The sequence below is a fragment of the Macadamia integrifolia genome, chromosome 2 (assembly GCF_013358625.1).
Source record: "Macadamia integrifolia cultivar HAES 741 chromosome 2, SCU_Mint_v3, whole genome shotgun sequence".
Lineage (NCBI taxonomy): Eukaryota > Viridiplantae > Streptophyta > Magnoliopsida > Proteales > Proteaceae > Macadamia > Macadamia integrifolia.
The window spans coordinates 24,028,696-24,046,943 of NC_056558.1; the positions used below are offsets into that span (position 1 = coordinate 24,028,696).

General features: G+C 35.0%; 1 protein-coding gene across 2 annotated transcripts; it reads right to left on the bottom strand.

The window, feature by feature from the left end:
• Window positions 1-27: 27 nt before the first annotated feature.
• On the bottom strand, window positions 28-2,495 carry LOC122071993 (adenylate isopentenyltransferase 5, chloroplastic-like). Of its 2 annotated transcripts, XM_042636491.1 has the most exons (3): window positions 2,401-2,495; window positions 1,768-1,832; window positions 28-1,040 (listed from the first exon to the last, which is right to left on the bottom strand). In XM_042636491.1, coding segments are annotated over exons 1-3 (1,011 nt in total). In that variant the 5' UTR covers window positions 2,402-2,495; the 3' UTR covers window positions 28-95. The 2 variants fall into 2 exon arrangements, with proteins under 2 accessions (XP_042492425.1, XP_042492426.1); XM_042636492.1 differs by lacking the exon at window positions 1,768-1,832 and having other exon boundaries at window positions 2,401-2,484.
• Between the last annotated feature and the right edge of the window lie 15,753 nt (window positions 2,496-18,248).

Below are 18,248 nucleotides of genomic sequence, written 5' to 3' on the forward strand. Positions count from 1 at the left end.
AAAAAAAAAAAAAAAAAAGAAAGAAAGAAAACCTCCAACAAAACCACACCTTCACTGAACCAAAGCTCCCCACATCACATAGAATAAAAAAGAAGTTAGTTATCTTTATCCATCACATTAGTATTATCTCCATAGAGAAAGCTTCTTATGATATTCACACTTGGCCAAGCTACTCCATTCTTCCATTCATGCTCACGTTGGACACCACGTTTAAGGAACACCCCAGTAGCATCTATGAGGTGAATATTCCATCCCTTCTCAAACCTAAGCCTATTGATCTTCTCAAATTGGCGACAAGCTAAGTCATATGTATTAGACTTCATCATATTAATTCCTTCTTCAAGCAGTTTATCTAATATCTCCTCATCCTCATATCCAGCTGCTTCTGCTCTAAAGTATGCATCAAGTTCTGGGACTCCGATCGATCGTAAAATGCCTTTGGAGTAATCTCCATCGGGTTTGAATACACTTCGGACTTCATCAACTAATCCAGCTTCAACCATTTGATCTACTCTCTCATAAACATACTTCTTGAGAACAGAAAGTGAGACTTGAACCCATAGAATACAACAATCATACTTGTTTCTGAATTCAAGTGTCTCATTATCAACTAATGCTTCAATGTATCTGTTAGAGCCTCCAGCTATAATTGGAACATTGCCCCTTTTCAATATGGAATCCATTGCAAGTGAAGTTTGTTCACAGAAGTCTGATACAGTAAATTCAGTTTCAGGTTCTAGGATTCCAATTAAGTGGTGTGGAACACCATTCATTTCTTCTTCTGTAACTTTGTTTGTTACAATGTCTAAACCCTTGTGGACTTGAATTTTATCAGAGTTAATCACCTCTCCTTGGAATTTACTTGCAAGATATATTGCAAGTTTGGACTTCCCTGACCCAGTTGAACCCATCACAAAAATGACTTTTTCTTTCTGTCTCTGGAGGTCATTTGGGTACAGATTTTTGGTTCTGCTGGCCTGAATTTCAGCAACAGGGAAGAGTGATTGCGCTTTGTTTGGTTCCATGTTGATTCTTCTGGCCTGAAATATTTCATCAATAAATGAGTATACATGCATGCAAAATGATAAGAATTTTTTTTTTTCTTTTCTGCCCTACTATTTGGGTCTATCATGTATGCCCATGTAGCCTCCCATGGTCCCTAGATTTTTAAAGCTTTAGTTGTACTTAGACAATATCTATTCAGGCTAAAACTTGACATAAAAGGCAAATGGCATTGGGGTCTAGCTTTCCATAAAATTTGGGCTTCATTTGATCTGCCAATGAGATGTTTATCTCAACGGGCAATTGAGGTAAACTGTGCTCGATCTTTACACTTTACCGCTGTAATTGCTCCTTCATTTTGGGGAAAAGTCTTTCTAAACATGAGGCATAAGAAACACCTACTCACATGATATTTACATTATTTTTTTCTCTCCTAAAAGAAAAGAAAATAAAATATATCATGTGAGTAGGCGTTTCCTACACCTCATGTTTAGAAAACCTTTTCCCTTGACTTTGTTAGACAAACTTTTCCTTAAGCCACGATAAAGCAGGAATTACTTCAACAACGGGCATCATTACACTTGGATGGGCATAGGAGAACGATGAAGGAAAATTTCAACCTCCAATATGCAAGGGGTTTAAGGATGACCGTAGATATGTGGTGAATCCTTCAACTTGGGTGAAGGAAAACCTTCATCAATTTTATTTCAACTTCATATTTAATGCTTTCGTTTGCAAGATGATGGGGGTTATTTTTATTCATACCCTATTTCTCAAACAAGAGATGCATACGACTGCAAGTCCACAGATTGCGCAGATCAACGCAAACACTAGCACAAAAAAAAAATAAATAAATAACAAATAAACAAAAATATTATAAGAAAATATATAACAACAACAAAGAGCAAACTTAGCGTTATCCCAACTTAATGGAGTTGACTACATGGATCCATGTAAAATCAAAATAGAGAAAAAAATGTTCAAATCGTAAATAAGGGAAAGATGAGACAAAATAGTAGAGAAATGAGAGTAGGAGGAAAGAGACACAACCCAATACGTCAAGAGAATCTCAGTTAAATGGGGTCCTGCACCCACATTACTCTCTCTCTCCTCCCCATAAAATGACCTTCCCACACCCTATGGATTGAACCAAAATAGGGGCACTGATTGGGTCTCACACATGTATAGGAGCCATGCTTTTGGTCAGAGAACATTTCCCCATATATATATATATATATATATAATGAAGAACTAAAATAAAATAAGAAAAGATGAACTATCTACTCTCCCCACAACAGAAAAACATAATGGCTTAAGAGGAAAGAGATGAAAAGCAGAAGAAAGAAGATGGTAATGTAGATTAAAAGGGAACTAACAAAAGTAAAGGGAAATTCTTACTTAAGTCTCAGGGCAACCAACACACACAGCTTTGCATGCAATGGAGAAGACCCCACTTCAGTCTGAAAGCAACTCTAAGAAAGAGACAATGAGTTCAAAATCTGCCTGACTGAATTTATAGGAGAGTAAAAATTCTAAACTGAGGAAGTAATTAATACATTTACTATTTTTCAGATTTCCAATAAAAACTCCATTTTGAAAAGATATAACAGCCTGAATGCACAAAGAAAAAACATTGGACCCAGGTGATATATAATTGGAAAGATTTTCTACTTAACATAGGTTTGATGTAACTGGGCTAAGTTCATGGTATTTAGGATTCATATTTGGCAAGTAGTATTTAATATTTGGCAAGTAGTAGTTGAATTTCCTCTATTTTTAAAGTAGTAACGGAATATTTTTAAATCTAATAGTTCAGTTTAGTGACCAGTTTCATTGTGTCAGTCTCTGTGTAATATGGGCACCTGAACGGGTCAATGTCCATTTCAGTTTCTAAAACTGTGGTTAATTGCCTTTTCGGTCAGTGAAAATCTGATGAGAAAGGCTCTAAAATCATGAAGAAACTAGTGAAGGATATGCTTCTGTGATGCGGAAGAAGGAGATGTGAAGAAACTAAAATAGGAAAGTTAAGAAAGTAAATGAAGATAAATGAAGATCTTTCTTGATCTTTCAATGTAATCAAAACCCATACGAATATCTTTCTTGATCTTTCAATGTACTCAAAACCCATACGAATATCTTTCTTGATCTTTCAATTCAAAGCCAAACTGGTCTACATGCATATATTCCTTAGTACCGGAGGAGAGATCCCATTCCTAAATCAGGTTCTCATCCACACACAAGGAACCCAACCTTCTTGTGGATTCCAGCTGGATTCCATGTGTGTGAATCAGGATCATACGAGAACCTTATTTATCTTCAACATTATACTTGTGGTTTCTTAGTACCATTACTATAGGACTACATTTAGAAGTGCTTTATTAAGTCGGCCTCTATAGCTAGGCTTTTAGTTAAAAAAAAAATAATAATAAATAAATAAAGGGAAAACATACCCTTCAATGGTGGTAAAATGCAACTGTCGCTCACGGATATGCACCGAGGGGCTTTTTTAAAACTGCCACTACAAGTGGCAGTTTATAGAACAGTGGTGCCCCCTTTTTCAGCTTTCACTAAATTCACTGTTAAGACAAACCTATTTTTATTTTGCGAATCGTTTAACTAGAGCAGTGTATGCAGTAGCAAAAATGACAATAAAGAGGGTAAATCAGACTCGATATTCAAAAACTGCTCAGCAACATTCGGATATGTGGGTAATGTTGGGTAAACCTAAAAAAAGTGGGTCAAACCAAATCTAAATGCCTGCTAAGAAAGCATTTTGTAGTAAGAGGATTAGTTATGAACCTTGCAGAACATTCCCATGGGGTGGTGAAGGAAGAGCTCCAATTGGATGAATAATACATCATCATTACAAAGAGATGAGTGATGCAGTAGGTGCGGGTGAAATTATGGCTGAGGAAGTTGGCAAGGATGATTCTAGGGGGTTGGACTCGTAGGGAGGACCAGGAGATAGGTTCTTTGAACCTTTCTTGGAGGGGGAACAACATCTTCAACCATTGAGGAGCAGGAATAAGGAGGGTTTTCTTGAGTTCATTAATATAGGTGAGCCTCGCACATGTGATAATAGAGAAATGCCTACGGCACAGCCTGCTAGGCCTATCATTTTATTGACACAGTAAGTTGTGTTGTATTGCTTGACTCTCAATGGAGAGAATATTACATTATATAGAGAAGAAGTATTGCCCTAGTTTACTAGGGTTTGTACAATATAGGAAACTATCCATGATAGTAAAGATTGGTGGAATATAGTCCTACCAAGAATATGCTAACATTGTATAGAAATCGTATATTGAGTTACCCGAATGGGTAGAATGCAATATACGTCATTACTTTTCAACAACTGTGGGGGGAGGATTGCCGGATGTGGATGAATTATCAGACCCCATTCATGCCAGCTTTTTAACAGAGGTTATCATCCCTCAAGAGGCATATGAGGAGAGGCTTGAGAGGTTTAAGTTTGCCATGGTTGGATGAACAAATTTTCAATTTGTGTCCATAGAAGAAATTCATAAGGATGCAAAGAAAACCTGGAATCTGAAAGGCACAATTCTTCTTACTTTGATAGGAAAAGGGATTCATTCTCTTTCAATTTAAAATGGAGAGTGATATGGAAATGATCTGAAAAAGAAATGTTATGCTGACTCAGCAGTTCAAATAGCTACAATCTCATCTCCATTGCCCATTGTGAGTGATAACCAAGCTAATATTCCAATTGGCTAGTTGGAGGAGTCCCATGCGATTATTAACTGAAACTTGACTCCTAGTGGGTCAATTGAAGTTGTTCTGCCAATTGAACATCCTAATTTAGAGGAAGCGGTTTTGAGTAACCCACATAACGTTAATCGGTTGCAATGGATATGGTGGCAACTTGCAAATTGGTCTGGGTGGTAGTACCATAGAGCCCTTAATGCTGCCAAACGAAATTATCCCTTCTATATGGAATGAGGTTTGAGGTGATTTTTTTTAGTGTCAACCTACTAATGGAGCTTTGTTAGTCGCGTGATGGTCTTGGCGGCCTCAGGCCAGAGGACAAACTTGGACACTTTATTTTAGGATTTTCGTATTATATATTTTCCCAATAGAAATATTGGTATGAAAATATAAATACAGGAATAATGTGCATATTGTCATTGATTGACAGAGATTCATAAATTACTTACTGCTAATTGATTTTGGTAACAGAATCTCTGATAGTTATTTTTCCTTACTTGTGAAACACTCACTGTTGCATTTGTATCTTGTGGTATACCAATGGTTGATGCTTATCTACATAACTGTCTATATACTGATCATTCAACATATAAGGTATAGATATGAATGTGTGGTGTTCAATATGATTTTCACTGTCTTTTTATTAAAGAGAATCCGAAGCCTTGCACTTGTTTTTTGTAAAGAGTTTATAAAATGATATATATATATATTTTTTTTTAATTATAGTAAATAGAAATTATTTGAAAAGTGTTTCAATCCTATCGTGTTCACTCATTATTATGACATTCATATGTAAGTGTGCAATAGATAAGGTTTATAACAGTAATTTTATTTCATGCCTTTAAGGTCCATATGGATATTAGATGTGTGTGAAGAGAAAATGTAATGTCATCAAGGTTTTCAGTTTATGTATTTAATGTAATTTTATTTAGTGCAGTTAAGGATAACTTTAAGCTTGCACTTTAGAATCACATCACTAAGGATGATTATATCTATTATATTGTAATTTCTATTACTAACCTTATTATAAAAAAAAAATTGATGCTAAGGCTGAAAGCATATTTATACAACACTTTATTATCACATAATTGAGGAGAAAAAGATAGTCACTTTGCCCTCAACCTTAGGTTACAATCATTGAAGAACTAGAATTCTGCGAATATCATCAATAGGTACTACATTCTTTAACTTTTAAAATAACACCATCAGTTTATTTTAGGTAATTGTCATTACTCATTGTTAGTATTAATAAATATATTTATCAAGATTCGAATACTGAATTTTTTTATTATTTTATATTCATCATATTTTGATTTTGTTGCACCTTACAGTTGGTATCAGAGCATGGTTCTTCGATGTATATAAAATTTTAATGACATTTTTGTCAATTTAACTAGTGTTTTGGGTTTTTCTTTCTTTCTTTCATTCTTATTATTATCTTCTTCATATTTTTTTTTAGAAAAACAGTGCAACTCACTGGAGAACTGTAATTTAATGAGAGGAAAGACACCCAACTCGTGACCATGATGGTCATGGTTGGAGAGAAAATGTAAAAGTAAAAGGGGAGAAGGGTGCTTTTAGCCATGGGCTGAGGGCCCCTTTAAAGGTTGTGGGTAGTAGGCCATGTAACCTGTTACCAACTTTCTTTGGTCAAGGGAAGAAGATCATATAGTTGCCACTATAACAAAAAAAAAAAAAGTGAAAATGAAAAGTGACTCATGTAAATTTTGATTGAGAGCATAAGGTGCTCTTAAGTTTTGATTACAATTCTTATTGAGTGATGTAATAATGGCCACCACTTTGTATAGACGTCGATGGTCACTTCAACTCTCCCTACATAATTAGTGGTGATTCATTTTTTCATTTTTCAGTATTGTTTCCTTTTTAGAATATAATTTTTATTTTATGTCTATTGACACACCATCAGTGTATTTTAAGTAACTGTCATTAGCCATTGTTAGTATTAATGATTATATTTATCATGATTTGGATGCTGATATTTTTCTTAGAGTAGTTTACATCCCCCTCCCCTATGTTTTGCTGATATTATATCCTTATCCTTCGTGTTTTCAAAAATTAGACCAACCTCCTTTGTTAGATGATACATATTACAAATAAGTTGACTCCGTCCAGTTTGTCATTTAGCTTGTAATTTTTTTTTATAATACCCATATTACCCCTCGTTAATGTAATTTATCCTTCTACCCTCCTCTGTAATACATCTTCAATACAACTTAATTCAATTTAGTTCAGGGAAATATGCTTACTATTATTTTAATTTAGTTCAGGATCTTTCTTCCACCAAGAGAGTGCAATCGGCCATGACCTCAGAATCCTCGTAGCCTCTATTTTTAAGAAATCAAAAGGTAGTCTTTGAGTTCTTAATGCAATGTGTGGTTGTGGAATTCGATCTCTTTAGTATCTTGTTCAAGCAGAAGTTGATTTTGCTTGGGCCAATGATGCAAATGAAGAGTATTGTAGGACCATTTTTTTGAACTTATCTGGAGAAGTTAGGTTTTTAGAAAGGGATCGGAGGAGATGTGTGGTGACGCATTTCGATGCAAATCGGGTTATGACGGAGTACTTTTGTCAAAGGGATTTTTTCGATCTCATTGATATTGACTCGTTTGGAAGTGATACTTCTTTCTTTCGGTCTACTTTCGATTGCTTGAAGATCGGTGATTTCATTTATGTTACTTTGATGGATAGGTATTCAGGCAGTCATCAGCCTCACAAGTAAATTTTTTATTGTTTTTGCCCTACATTTTCTACTTTTATTTTCGTTATGAATTTGCTTGGTTAGCTTAGAAACTTCTTCTAAATCTCTCCCCTCAATTTTATGTTAACCATTCCCTAGGCAAATGGTATTTCCAGGCCTGTTTCTTATCAGTGGTGATGAACAAAACAATCAAAATGTTACAAACAATTTGATTCTGTCTTTCTCCTAAACCATTGGACTCGAAGTTGTAAATTTATTGGATTTTGAACAGTTTGCTGTAATTACAGGCTTTCAGTTTCAGGGAAATATGCTTGCCATTATTTTAACCTTCTTTCAGGGATGATCATTGTCATTATAATTGATTCTCAAATCTCTGGATGAATTTGGCAACCAAATAATACTTGCAAGTTGCAACTATGGATCAGATACCTAATGTGGAAAAATGATACATAATGGAGAGGAAGAGGGAGACGTTGAGGAGTTCACCATTGTTTACCATTCAACCCTCTTAAATATTCATGCAATACTGACCTAGCTTATAATGTACTGATCAATCGGCAACTTCTCTCTAGAATCAAAATCAAAGTTATTCAAGACAATAGAACAAAAAGAGTAAAGATTGGCAGAAAAATCAGACCCCAATGAGAGAATAGAGATCATGTCACTGTCGCCTGTTGCGTAATCAACACCTGTCAGCGGCGATGGTGAAACCCTCGAACCCCCTATCACCGGCGATGGTTAAACCGTCAAACCCCAACTCTGTTTTCAGGCTGGGGGTAAAATGTTATGAGGGTAGACACAAGGGTAAATTGAAATACGATTGTGGTTAAAAGTAAAAGGGCAAACTCGTATTTTAACACCCAAAACTAGCACCCCACTAATAGTGTCATCTGACAGGGGAGATTGATGTAAATTTTGAAAACACGAGGGAGAGAGACGTAAATTACTCTTTTTTTTAATTTTATATTCATCATATTTCGATTATGTTGTACCTTACAATTTGTATCAAAGCATGGTTCTTTGATGAATATAGAATTTTAACAACATTTTTGTCAATGTAACCATTGCTTTGGGTTTTTCCTTCTCGCCTTCCTCCTTCTTCGTCTTCTTCTTCTTCTTTTTCTTCTTCTCTTCTTCATATTCTATTTCAGAAAAATAGTGCAATCCACTTCAGGGCTACACTTTAATGAGGGGAAATGCACCCCACTTGTGGCCATTGTGGTTGTGGGTTGAAGAGAAGAAGCTAAAAGTGGAAGAGGACGGAGGGGTGTTCTTGACCATGGGCTGAGGGACCCTTTAAAGGTTGTGGATAATAGGTCATATGACTTGCAACCGACTATCCATAATTGCGGAAGTAGGTCATATGGTTGCTACGATGGCTGAACAAAAAATATTATGACAAAAAGAAATGACTCAGACAGTGACAGCCTCTAGTTGAGAGCAACAAGGTGATCTTAGGTTTTGATTGCAACCCTTCTTGAGGGTTGTCATGGTGGCTATGGTGGATGCTGATGGCCACTTCGACTCTCTCCACATGGTTAGTGGTGATTCATTTTTTCTTTTTTCATCATTGTTTCCTTTTTAGAATGCAGTTTTAATTTTATGTCGATTTTTGGTAAAGTATTTTATGTCGATTGACATCATGGAAATAAATACTTTCTATTTTGACTAGTAGCAATATTTAGAAAATGATTTCTATATTTGTCGTTAATGAGATTTTAAAATCTTCTAAATAAGATTTTAGTAATTGTTACTAATTTTGCATAGAACATATATGATTTCCTTAATGCATAAAGTGTTATGTTGAAAAACTAAAAATACTACAGTCTGACAATAGATATGGGATATATTTGGTTCCTATTTGAGTGTAATTCGATTTCTTTATTGGGAAATGCAATGCATTGATTTGTACATATTATGGCAATGAGTATAAGTCAAGGGGCTACAAATAATTATCTTTTAAAATGCTTAAAAAATATGATTTTGGTATTAGGTTAGCCTAAAATCGATTTTTCAGTTCAACCCATAATTGGTTCTGGTTGGACCTTAAACCTAATTATGATTTGATTCATTTCTAAACCAATTCGGTTCCCTTTTCAAAAATATTTTTACATCAATTTTTCTGTTACAATTTTAGAATTGTTTATTAAATTAAATAATTGGCAACATGATTGTAAAGTTACGATAAAACAAGATATCTATCATTAACCCTATGAGATATGGCTAAAATGATCGTTTCACCTCTCATACCATAATATGAGACTTTATAAAAATAACTTGGACAACATATTAAAGTGTTTAGTATCTCATATTGCAAATGGTTGCAATGACAAGAATAACCTTGAAACCCTACTTTGGCTATCCAAGAGTTGGATCAATTGAGTTTTTGTTTTATTTAATTGTCAATTAAACAATGTTATGTTTTTTTTTTTTATATGAAAATTGTGTTGGGTAGTCATGGGACTACATTATATGATGTAATATGTTTATAATATTCTTTTTTTCCCCCTCCCAGACTCCTCATTTATTAAATGTCCCTTGGGCAAACCTAAATGGAGAGAGATTTATTTTGTCAAGGTTTTCTCATGAGTTGATAATTTATTATTATTATTATTATTATTATTAACTTTGTGAGATGTAACTTAAGTATGTACAAGAAATATAACTTAGAGAAGTTCATGCGATGCACTTCGAGGTGGAGATTAGACATGATGGAGGAATGATATCTGCCATGGGAGGCCACGTCCAGTGGGAGCAAATTTCAAATTTGATCTAAATGTAGTCCAATCATTGGAGAATAGTTACGGAATCCCATGATGGTATACCATATATTATAATTTCGACTCCTCTTATCTTCTTGGGGTCATTCACATGGAATGTTTAGTTTTTTATTTTTTTTTGGTGGTGGGAGGGGCTAAAGACCAGCAAAGAGTATATTAGAATCAGAAAAATGAGAGTTTACAAAAGTAAGCCCTTTGAGATCCAGCCCCCACCTTCGGCATGGCCATCAACAGAACAGGAAATCATAGCAATTAGAAGAAGAGTTACGGAAACCTGAATCGAGGCATATGCTAGCCATCCCACTCAAGATCAGAAATAATAAAAGTTGGAGCTACATCCTTGGTATTTGAACTTCTCGTGGCAGCGGCATGCTTCGCTAACCCATCTGCCACTGCATTTATCTCGCTGAAACAATTGGAGATGGTCAATAAAATAGAATTCAAGTATCATTATGAAACCACCACTTTTATGGAATATTTTGCCTTAGTGCTCTTTACTGTTAAAGTTGAACGGTTCTCATTCATGTGATGTATGACCGTTAGTTTAACATGTGTAATGCTTATATATGGTAAATTCCCTCTTTACCCTCAATTTGGATACAAATATAATAGGATCCTGTAAATGGTAAAGATCTTCTATGTACGGTGGGTTTGGGGACTGCCTACAGGGATTTTGCGGAACTCCGACATGCCAACTCTTGAGCTAAATTGGTAACTTGTTCATTCCCATCCACACTGTGATAAAGATAAAAGAGTGGAAATAGTGGATAGGGCCTGCTCCGATATGTAGGTATTATCCCAAAGCTATGATCAACTCTAAGGGGATAGATAAATACTTGACTTGAGCATTCAGTGAACTACGATGGGCTAAGCTACACCCAGGTGGCCAATTACATTGGAGATTATTTCCTTGACAAGGGGATTTGAAATTGCAAAGGAAGTGATGCCTATAGTTCATTATATTGTTTGATATCCTATTCAAGACTAAGATTATCTTTGTTTCACTTTTAGATGCCCATAGTTCCTTCATTATGAACTTCCACATAAATATGGTCAAGATAGGCCACAGATCTGAGTTAACCAACATGCTTACTAAAGTAGAAGCTGCTCTTAAGAAAAATAAGGCAGTGGCTCTTGTCACAAAGAAGTGTTCTCTATCTTCAATGTAAAAAGTAAGAAAGGAAAGTCTTAAGGCCAAAACTACACCAATGCAAGAGGGAGTAGTGCAGAAAAAGAATAAAGTTGCAAAGAAAATTTGTTTCTATTGTATCAAACAAGGGCACTAGAAGAGGGATTACCTTGAATTAGGGGTGTCAATCGGTTGGGCTGAGCCGGTTAGGCCTAACCAGGCCTGGTGGGCCTATGTCCTTGGACCATGATCTACCTATTTAAGGAATGAGGTGGTCTCGGTCGGTGTCGTGTCAGGCTTGATCAAGTTTTGGGCTTTAATCGGGCTTCTCCTAATCGGGCTAATCAGACTATAATCGGGCCTTAAATAGGGTAATGTACCATTAAAGCTTTAAACGGGTCTTAAACGGTCTTTACTTTTCTTATATTTAAGATACTTTAATTTATTTTGTTAAATCATCAACAATTTTAAATATATATTACACATTTTTTTTTTCAGCTAATGATGGGTATCCAGGCCTTTGGCCTGACTGGTCCCGCATGAAAATATATTATACTTAATTACAATTAATAATTGACAAAAAAAAAATCAATTTATATCCTATTCTATCCCAAAAAAAAATCAAAATACCTATATAAAAGGTCGTGCTAAACATGTCAGTCCGAGTCAGGCTTGCAAACGGGCCAGGCCGATCGGGAGGCACATCGGACTTATCCCTTGCACCGTGTACTACCTATTTATAAATGGGTCGGGTTTAGGCCCTACACGTATATTAATTGGGCCGATCTAGCTATGGCCATAAACGCGTCGAGCTTGATCAGACCTACCGGTACTATCGGTGCGGGCTGGGAATTAACACCCTTACCTTGAATATCTTGCTTCTCTGATGAAGAAGAAGAAGAAGAAGAAGAAGAAGAAGAAGAAGAAGAAGAGGAGGAGAGTCGAAACAAGTATTTATGAATCTTTTATCTTAATTGAATCTCATTTTTTGGTGGGACCAACTAATATGTAGTGCATGGGTTGTGGGCCTACTACGCACGTTTATAGTATGTTGCAGGGGTTTTACGAAAACAAAGGATAAAGATAAGTGAGATTATCCTCTGAGTAGGAATGGAACACTTTTTTTGCATTCCATTGAAATTTGAAAACTTAATAATTGTTATTATATATAAACTTAATTTTAGCTTCAAAATTTATAGATCATGGATATAATATTTCATTTGTTAATGATTTGATCACTAGTTTCAATGGAAATATTGTTGCTTCTGGATATAAAATGAATGGTTTATATTTCCTTAATTCAATCTTGAATAAATCTAGTAATTCCAGGACAACCATTAGTATAACTAATCAAACGTATCTCTAGCATCTTAGACTAGACCATATTGGTGTGGATAACATAAAAGACTAGTAAAGGATGGTCCTCTTTGAGATTCAACCTTACCAGATTTGTGAATCTTAGTTACATGGCAAGATAGTCAAGAAGCCTTTCCCTAAGAAAGGAGGTCCAGACAGTGGTATGTTGGATGTCATTCATTCAGATGTTTGTGGACCTATGAATATCCATGCATGTAATATTTTGTCACTTTTACATATCACTATTGACGTTATGGATATTATATTTACCTAATGCATCGAAAGTTGGAAGCTTTTAAAAAAAAATCAAAGAGTTCCAAGCCAAGGTTGAGAACCAATTAGGAAAAATATATCAAATATCTTACATGGACGAAGTGGAGAAGTGCTTCTAGAGTGTTGTGTGATCAACGTATACCTCTAAAGCTTAAAGGTAAATTCTATAGGGCAATCATAAGACCGGTAATAATTTATGGGGCAGAATGTTTGGCTGTCAAGAAGTGTAACATAGAAAGTTGAGCGTAGCAGAGATGATGTTGTTGAGATGGATTTGCAGCAAAACTAGGAGGCATAGGGAGAGGTATGAACGAGTTAGAACCAATTTGGGAGTTGCTCCGATTCAGGACAAGCTTAGAGAATGTCTCTTAAAGTGGTTTGGACATGTTCAACGTAGACCTTTGAATGATCCTGTAAGGAGTAGTGACCAAATCCAAATGGAGGAAGCTCGAAGAGGAAAGGATAGACATAAAATGACCATTGAAGAGTTGGTAAGGAAAGACATGCAAATGCTCAATCTTAGATCCTAGTATGACATCTAATAGAGCTGTTTGGACGGCAAAGATTCATGTTACAAATCACGTTTAGGTGGGATGTCCGGAAGTGTTGCTTTGTTTCCTTTCTCTTTATTTCCTACTTTTTTTTCCTACGTTTTTACTTCGAAAACTTGTTCATCACAGATCCATGTAGGACCCCATTTAGTTAAAATAAAGCTTTGTTGCTGTCTGATGATTTCACCGACCACTTAACATGAAAGGGACATCTTATTCCAACTGGGTGCACCTGGGAACATCACAGAAAAATGGTGTTTCAAAGAGAAGGGATATAATCATATTGGACACGGTTCATTACATTCTCAGTTACTCGTAGCTGCCTTTGTATTTTTGGATATTACTTTTATAACATTGTGAAATTGTTTGTTAGCAAACACGCCACATTCCTGGAGGATGATCAAATCATCCCTAGTTCTGAGCCTATGGTGATCTAAAAAGTTGGATAACCCTAACACTTAGGCAATCCCAGTAGCACCAACCACTGATACTCCCCCACCTATGGAAAACCCTATAAAGCCTTGTTGTAGTGGGAGGATGGTTAGACCTCGTGACCGTTTGAGCTTCTTTATTGAAGAGTCAAATGAAGTTGAAGAGCTATACATGTTACTAATTATTGGGACTCGGATCCCAATTCTTACAAGGAGGCTACAAGAAATATAGACATTATTAGATGGCTTGAAACTATATAATCTGAGATGGATTTCAAGTATACTAATGATGTTCGGACTCTTATGGATCCTCTTGAGGGTATTAGACCCCTTGGTTGCAAATGGATTTACAAGAGGATGAAGGGCATTGTGAATGTTAGTTAAGGGTATTAAATGGTTCGGTTTCTATGTACACAGATTCAATTTTAAATTGTTTGGTTTCAATGGTTTCAATTTTAAATGACTTTAAATATTTTTTAAAGATTTTAAATAATTTTTTTTTAATTTTATTCAAATGGCTTCTTTCTCTTTTAATTGTTATTGAAATAGATGTGTACTTAATATTGAATTGAATTTTTTATTGTTACATGTTTTCTTTAAGTAATTATAAGGTTTATTTATGTGATTTATTTTTTTATTCAAAATGTTTGAATATCTCTTACAATTTTAGTGGGATTTGTTTATTTAAACATGAATCACTAAATTTACTATGTTAATCGGTTTAAATGGTTTACTGTTAGTTTAAAAGGTTCAGTTCAATTCGGTTTAAATCGTTTAACTAAATGGTCTCAATTTTGAAACTAAAATCGAACCATTTATTAAATGGTTTCATGGTTTTATGGTTTCAGTTAAATGGCTTGATTTGATTTTGGTTTGGTTTTGACACCCTTAATGTTAATTGTGTAGGGGAGAAAATATAATAAGAGTTTCTACCACCAAGGGTTTTCAGGTTATACCTTTGGTAGGATTGTCCTTTGATGCAATTAAGGATAACTTAATGGTTATCCTTTAAGATCACACCACTTGGAATGATTGTGTTTGTTAGATTACAACTCCATTACTAGTCTTATTATGAAAGTGAGCCTAGGGCTGAAAATCTAATTGTGCAACACTTTATTGCCACAAATTTGAGGAGAGAAAGAGAGAATCTCATCTTCAATCTTGGGTTACGACCATTAGAGAATGAGTATTCAACGAAGATCATCACTAGGTATTGCATTCCTTTGGAGGAACACACTATCAGTGTGTTATAGGTAACCCCCGCTCCCCATTGTTGGGTTTAATAACTATATTCATCGAGATTCAAATGCAAAAAAAGAAATATTTTTCTATATTCATTGTATTTTAATTCCATAGTCCCATATATTTTCCATCCTAGGTCTCGAGGTTTTTCCCTTTCTTCTTTGAAGTTTTTTCAGATTAAGAATTAGTGTTTTATTTTATATATGGTTGGTTTGATTTGATTTATTTGCATTATTAGCATTGTGTATACTTAGCTGTTATGTATCTCCATTAACTTGCATACAAGTGGGAACAAATTTGTTTTTCCCAATCATATTGAGAAAAGAAATGTTTGCAATGGTGGCTGGAAATGAAGTGTGAAGAGTTAATTTTTTTAATAAATCCAAATTATTTGTTGTATTCAGATTAATTCACACTAGCTATTTTCATGCATACATTTACATAATAAGATTAAAAAGAAAATTGAATCTTTCATAACCATTTAAATTTGATCAGGTGGAATCAAAATTTTATAAAGTCCAATGCATGGGGTCTGGATAGGGTCATAATATATACGATCTTACACCTATTTTGTGATAAATCTATATATATATATTTTTTTTTATCTTAACTAATAACCATTAGATTCTAATAAAACAACTTTCCCATTTTACCAAGATATGTTGAATTTAAACCCAATTGAAAAGAGGTCTATTTCTAAACATTTTTTACTTACAAACGAAAAGAGCCTTATTTTTATTTTCTTAACTAGAACAACCAAACAGGGTTTACAATCATCACGTCATCACATGAAACATGGCAAGTTCTATCACTCTATCTTCAACCAGCTTGGAATGTATTCAAATTGGACAGCTAGAATAACCTACTTAAGATAGCTGGTTCATGGAAAATTAGAACCTTTCACACCAAAGCCCAAAGGCCAAAGGCCAAAGGCATTCCCTAAACCACCACCACCTGGTCCCAAGAGATTTGGACTTTCTCTTCTGTCCTTGCAAGAAAGGCAAAAAGAAATTTAAGAAACCCTCTACCTTGATGGGGATGTTCCAGCTTTAGCTGACAGCAATTTCCAAGCTCTGATCTTTTTTCACTTGCGTGTGTAGGTCACTTGACTGACTTTGAGATAAAAAGAGAAACTGGTTCTTAATATAGACCATCTAACCACTTGACCAATGTTCCAGCTTCTTTTCTTCTCCATTATACATGTAATAATGTGTAATGAAGATATTCATTTCCTACCTTTTTGGAATATCTTTTTTAGTTACTGATTAGGCCAAGGAAGCCCCACCTCCCAACTACTCCAACTAGGATGGGAGAAAAAGAAATCTAAAGTGTATAAATGGTAATGCAAAAGAATAATATCGAATTTTAAAAATCTAATATAATTCTAACCACTATAGATAACAATCTACGAAACCTCAAATCCTATAGCAGCAGTCTATTGTGGCTGGCTCAGTGCTTATGGTTAGGGGTGTCAATCGATCAGGCAGGGCTTAATCGAGATTTTCCATTTTAAAATCTTACATTGTGACCTCGTATGCTAGGCATAACATTATTTATAAACAGTCATTTGGGTAGTGGTTTTTAATCAGGCTAAATGGGTTAATGAAACATTTATCTCTAAACAAGTTATAATCAAGCTTAGTAAATGAAACAGGCTTTAAACATGTCGGACACTCGTCAATTAGCACCCTTGCACTGAAACGATTAATTATATGCGGTCCGAACTAGAGCCTAACACGTTTATTAATCAGGTTTGACTGATTCAACCTTTAAATGGTTAGATTTGATTGGGTTTGGACTTGACACCCATACTTATGGCATCCATCAACAATAGGATTTCCTAAGCTTTTTGTGATGCATCCCTCCAATCCGATGGCACCAATGGAGGTCTTGGGTTTATTTGTCGTGATCATAATGAGAGAGCATTTCATGCTACCGCAAAAGCTATCTGTGTTCTCAGTAGTGATAATGGGTGAAACAATAGCGATTCGTTCAAGCATCCTACAAGCTATTGAAAATTGTTGGGACCATTTGATTATTGAATTTGACAACAAATTAAGCTAGTCCTCATCTCTACCCTCAATGGCAAGAAAACCGATAAGTCAATTACAGTGATTCCTATTATCCAAGACATTCAATATTTGGCATCTAATTTAGAGTCGTGTAATTTCACCTTTTATTCCAAGGGAAAAATAGTTTAACTCACTCCTTTTTAAGAAGGCCCGATCCTTGATGTATAGGACCATCTGATTTACTTCCACTCCATAATTTCTTGAAATTTGAAATTCGAAATCCATATATATTACAAGTCCTTATCAATAATGCTTTGTTTGCACACATAAACCCTCAAAGAAGACTCAGTCAAAATGATGGTTTTTTTTAGTTTGAAAATGATGATTCATGCTTTTGTAGACCACATGCAGCTAGCTAATGCATAGTTTTTGTCTTTTTTTTCTATTTTTTCTGGGTAAGAAATGCTTAGTTTTTGCCACAATACAAAGTCCCTCGGGGCTTTCACATAGGAAACCATCCACTTGGGGCCGAATTAATAACTGACAAGAGCTTCTAATCCACTTTGATAATGAAGGTTGAAGTCATATTAAAAGTACTTGTTACCAATTATTGAAGAGTGGCTTTCCCCGTGAAACTGCTCACCTACAATTACAGCTGGATTGAAAAAGTGCTGAGCCCATCACTGTCCTCTAGTCTACACATATCCGTGATGAACAACGTAAGGTGCTGGGTGCTCTTAACGTGGGACTCTTCCCATCAAACAGTGTTGAAGAATTGATCAAAACTTGGTTTCTGTTACCGATCCATTAGGGTTAAAAATTTAGTCGGTAAATCTCTATAAATAAGAGGTTTAATCATATAGTGAAATATATATTATAATGTTTTAGTCTCATTAATTTTAGTACAATATTATCTTCTTTGGTTCATGGACCTCGAAGTTTTAAAATGCATTATACCATGTTAAAAATGTTAAAGATTATCAATTAACAAAACAATCTTTCTCAGGCGATGTGAGATTAAAATTTA

What these genes read in the sequence shown, in the direction of transcription:
- LOC122071993 (XM_042636491.1), bottom strand. An exon ending in TCTCTTGTTTGAGAAATAGG is followed by an intron (nt 1,041 to 1,767) that starts GTATGAATAAAA and finishes GAAATATTTCAG; the next exon opens with GCCAGAAGAATCAACATGGA.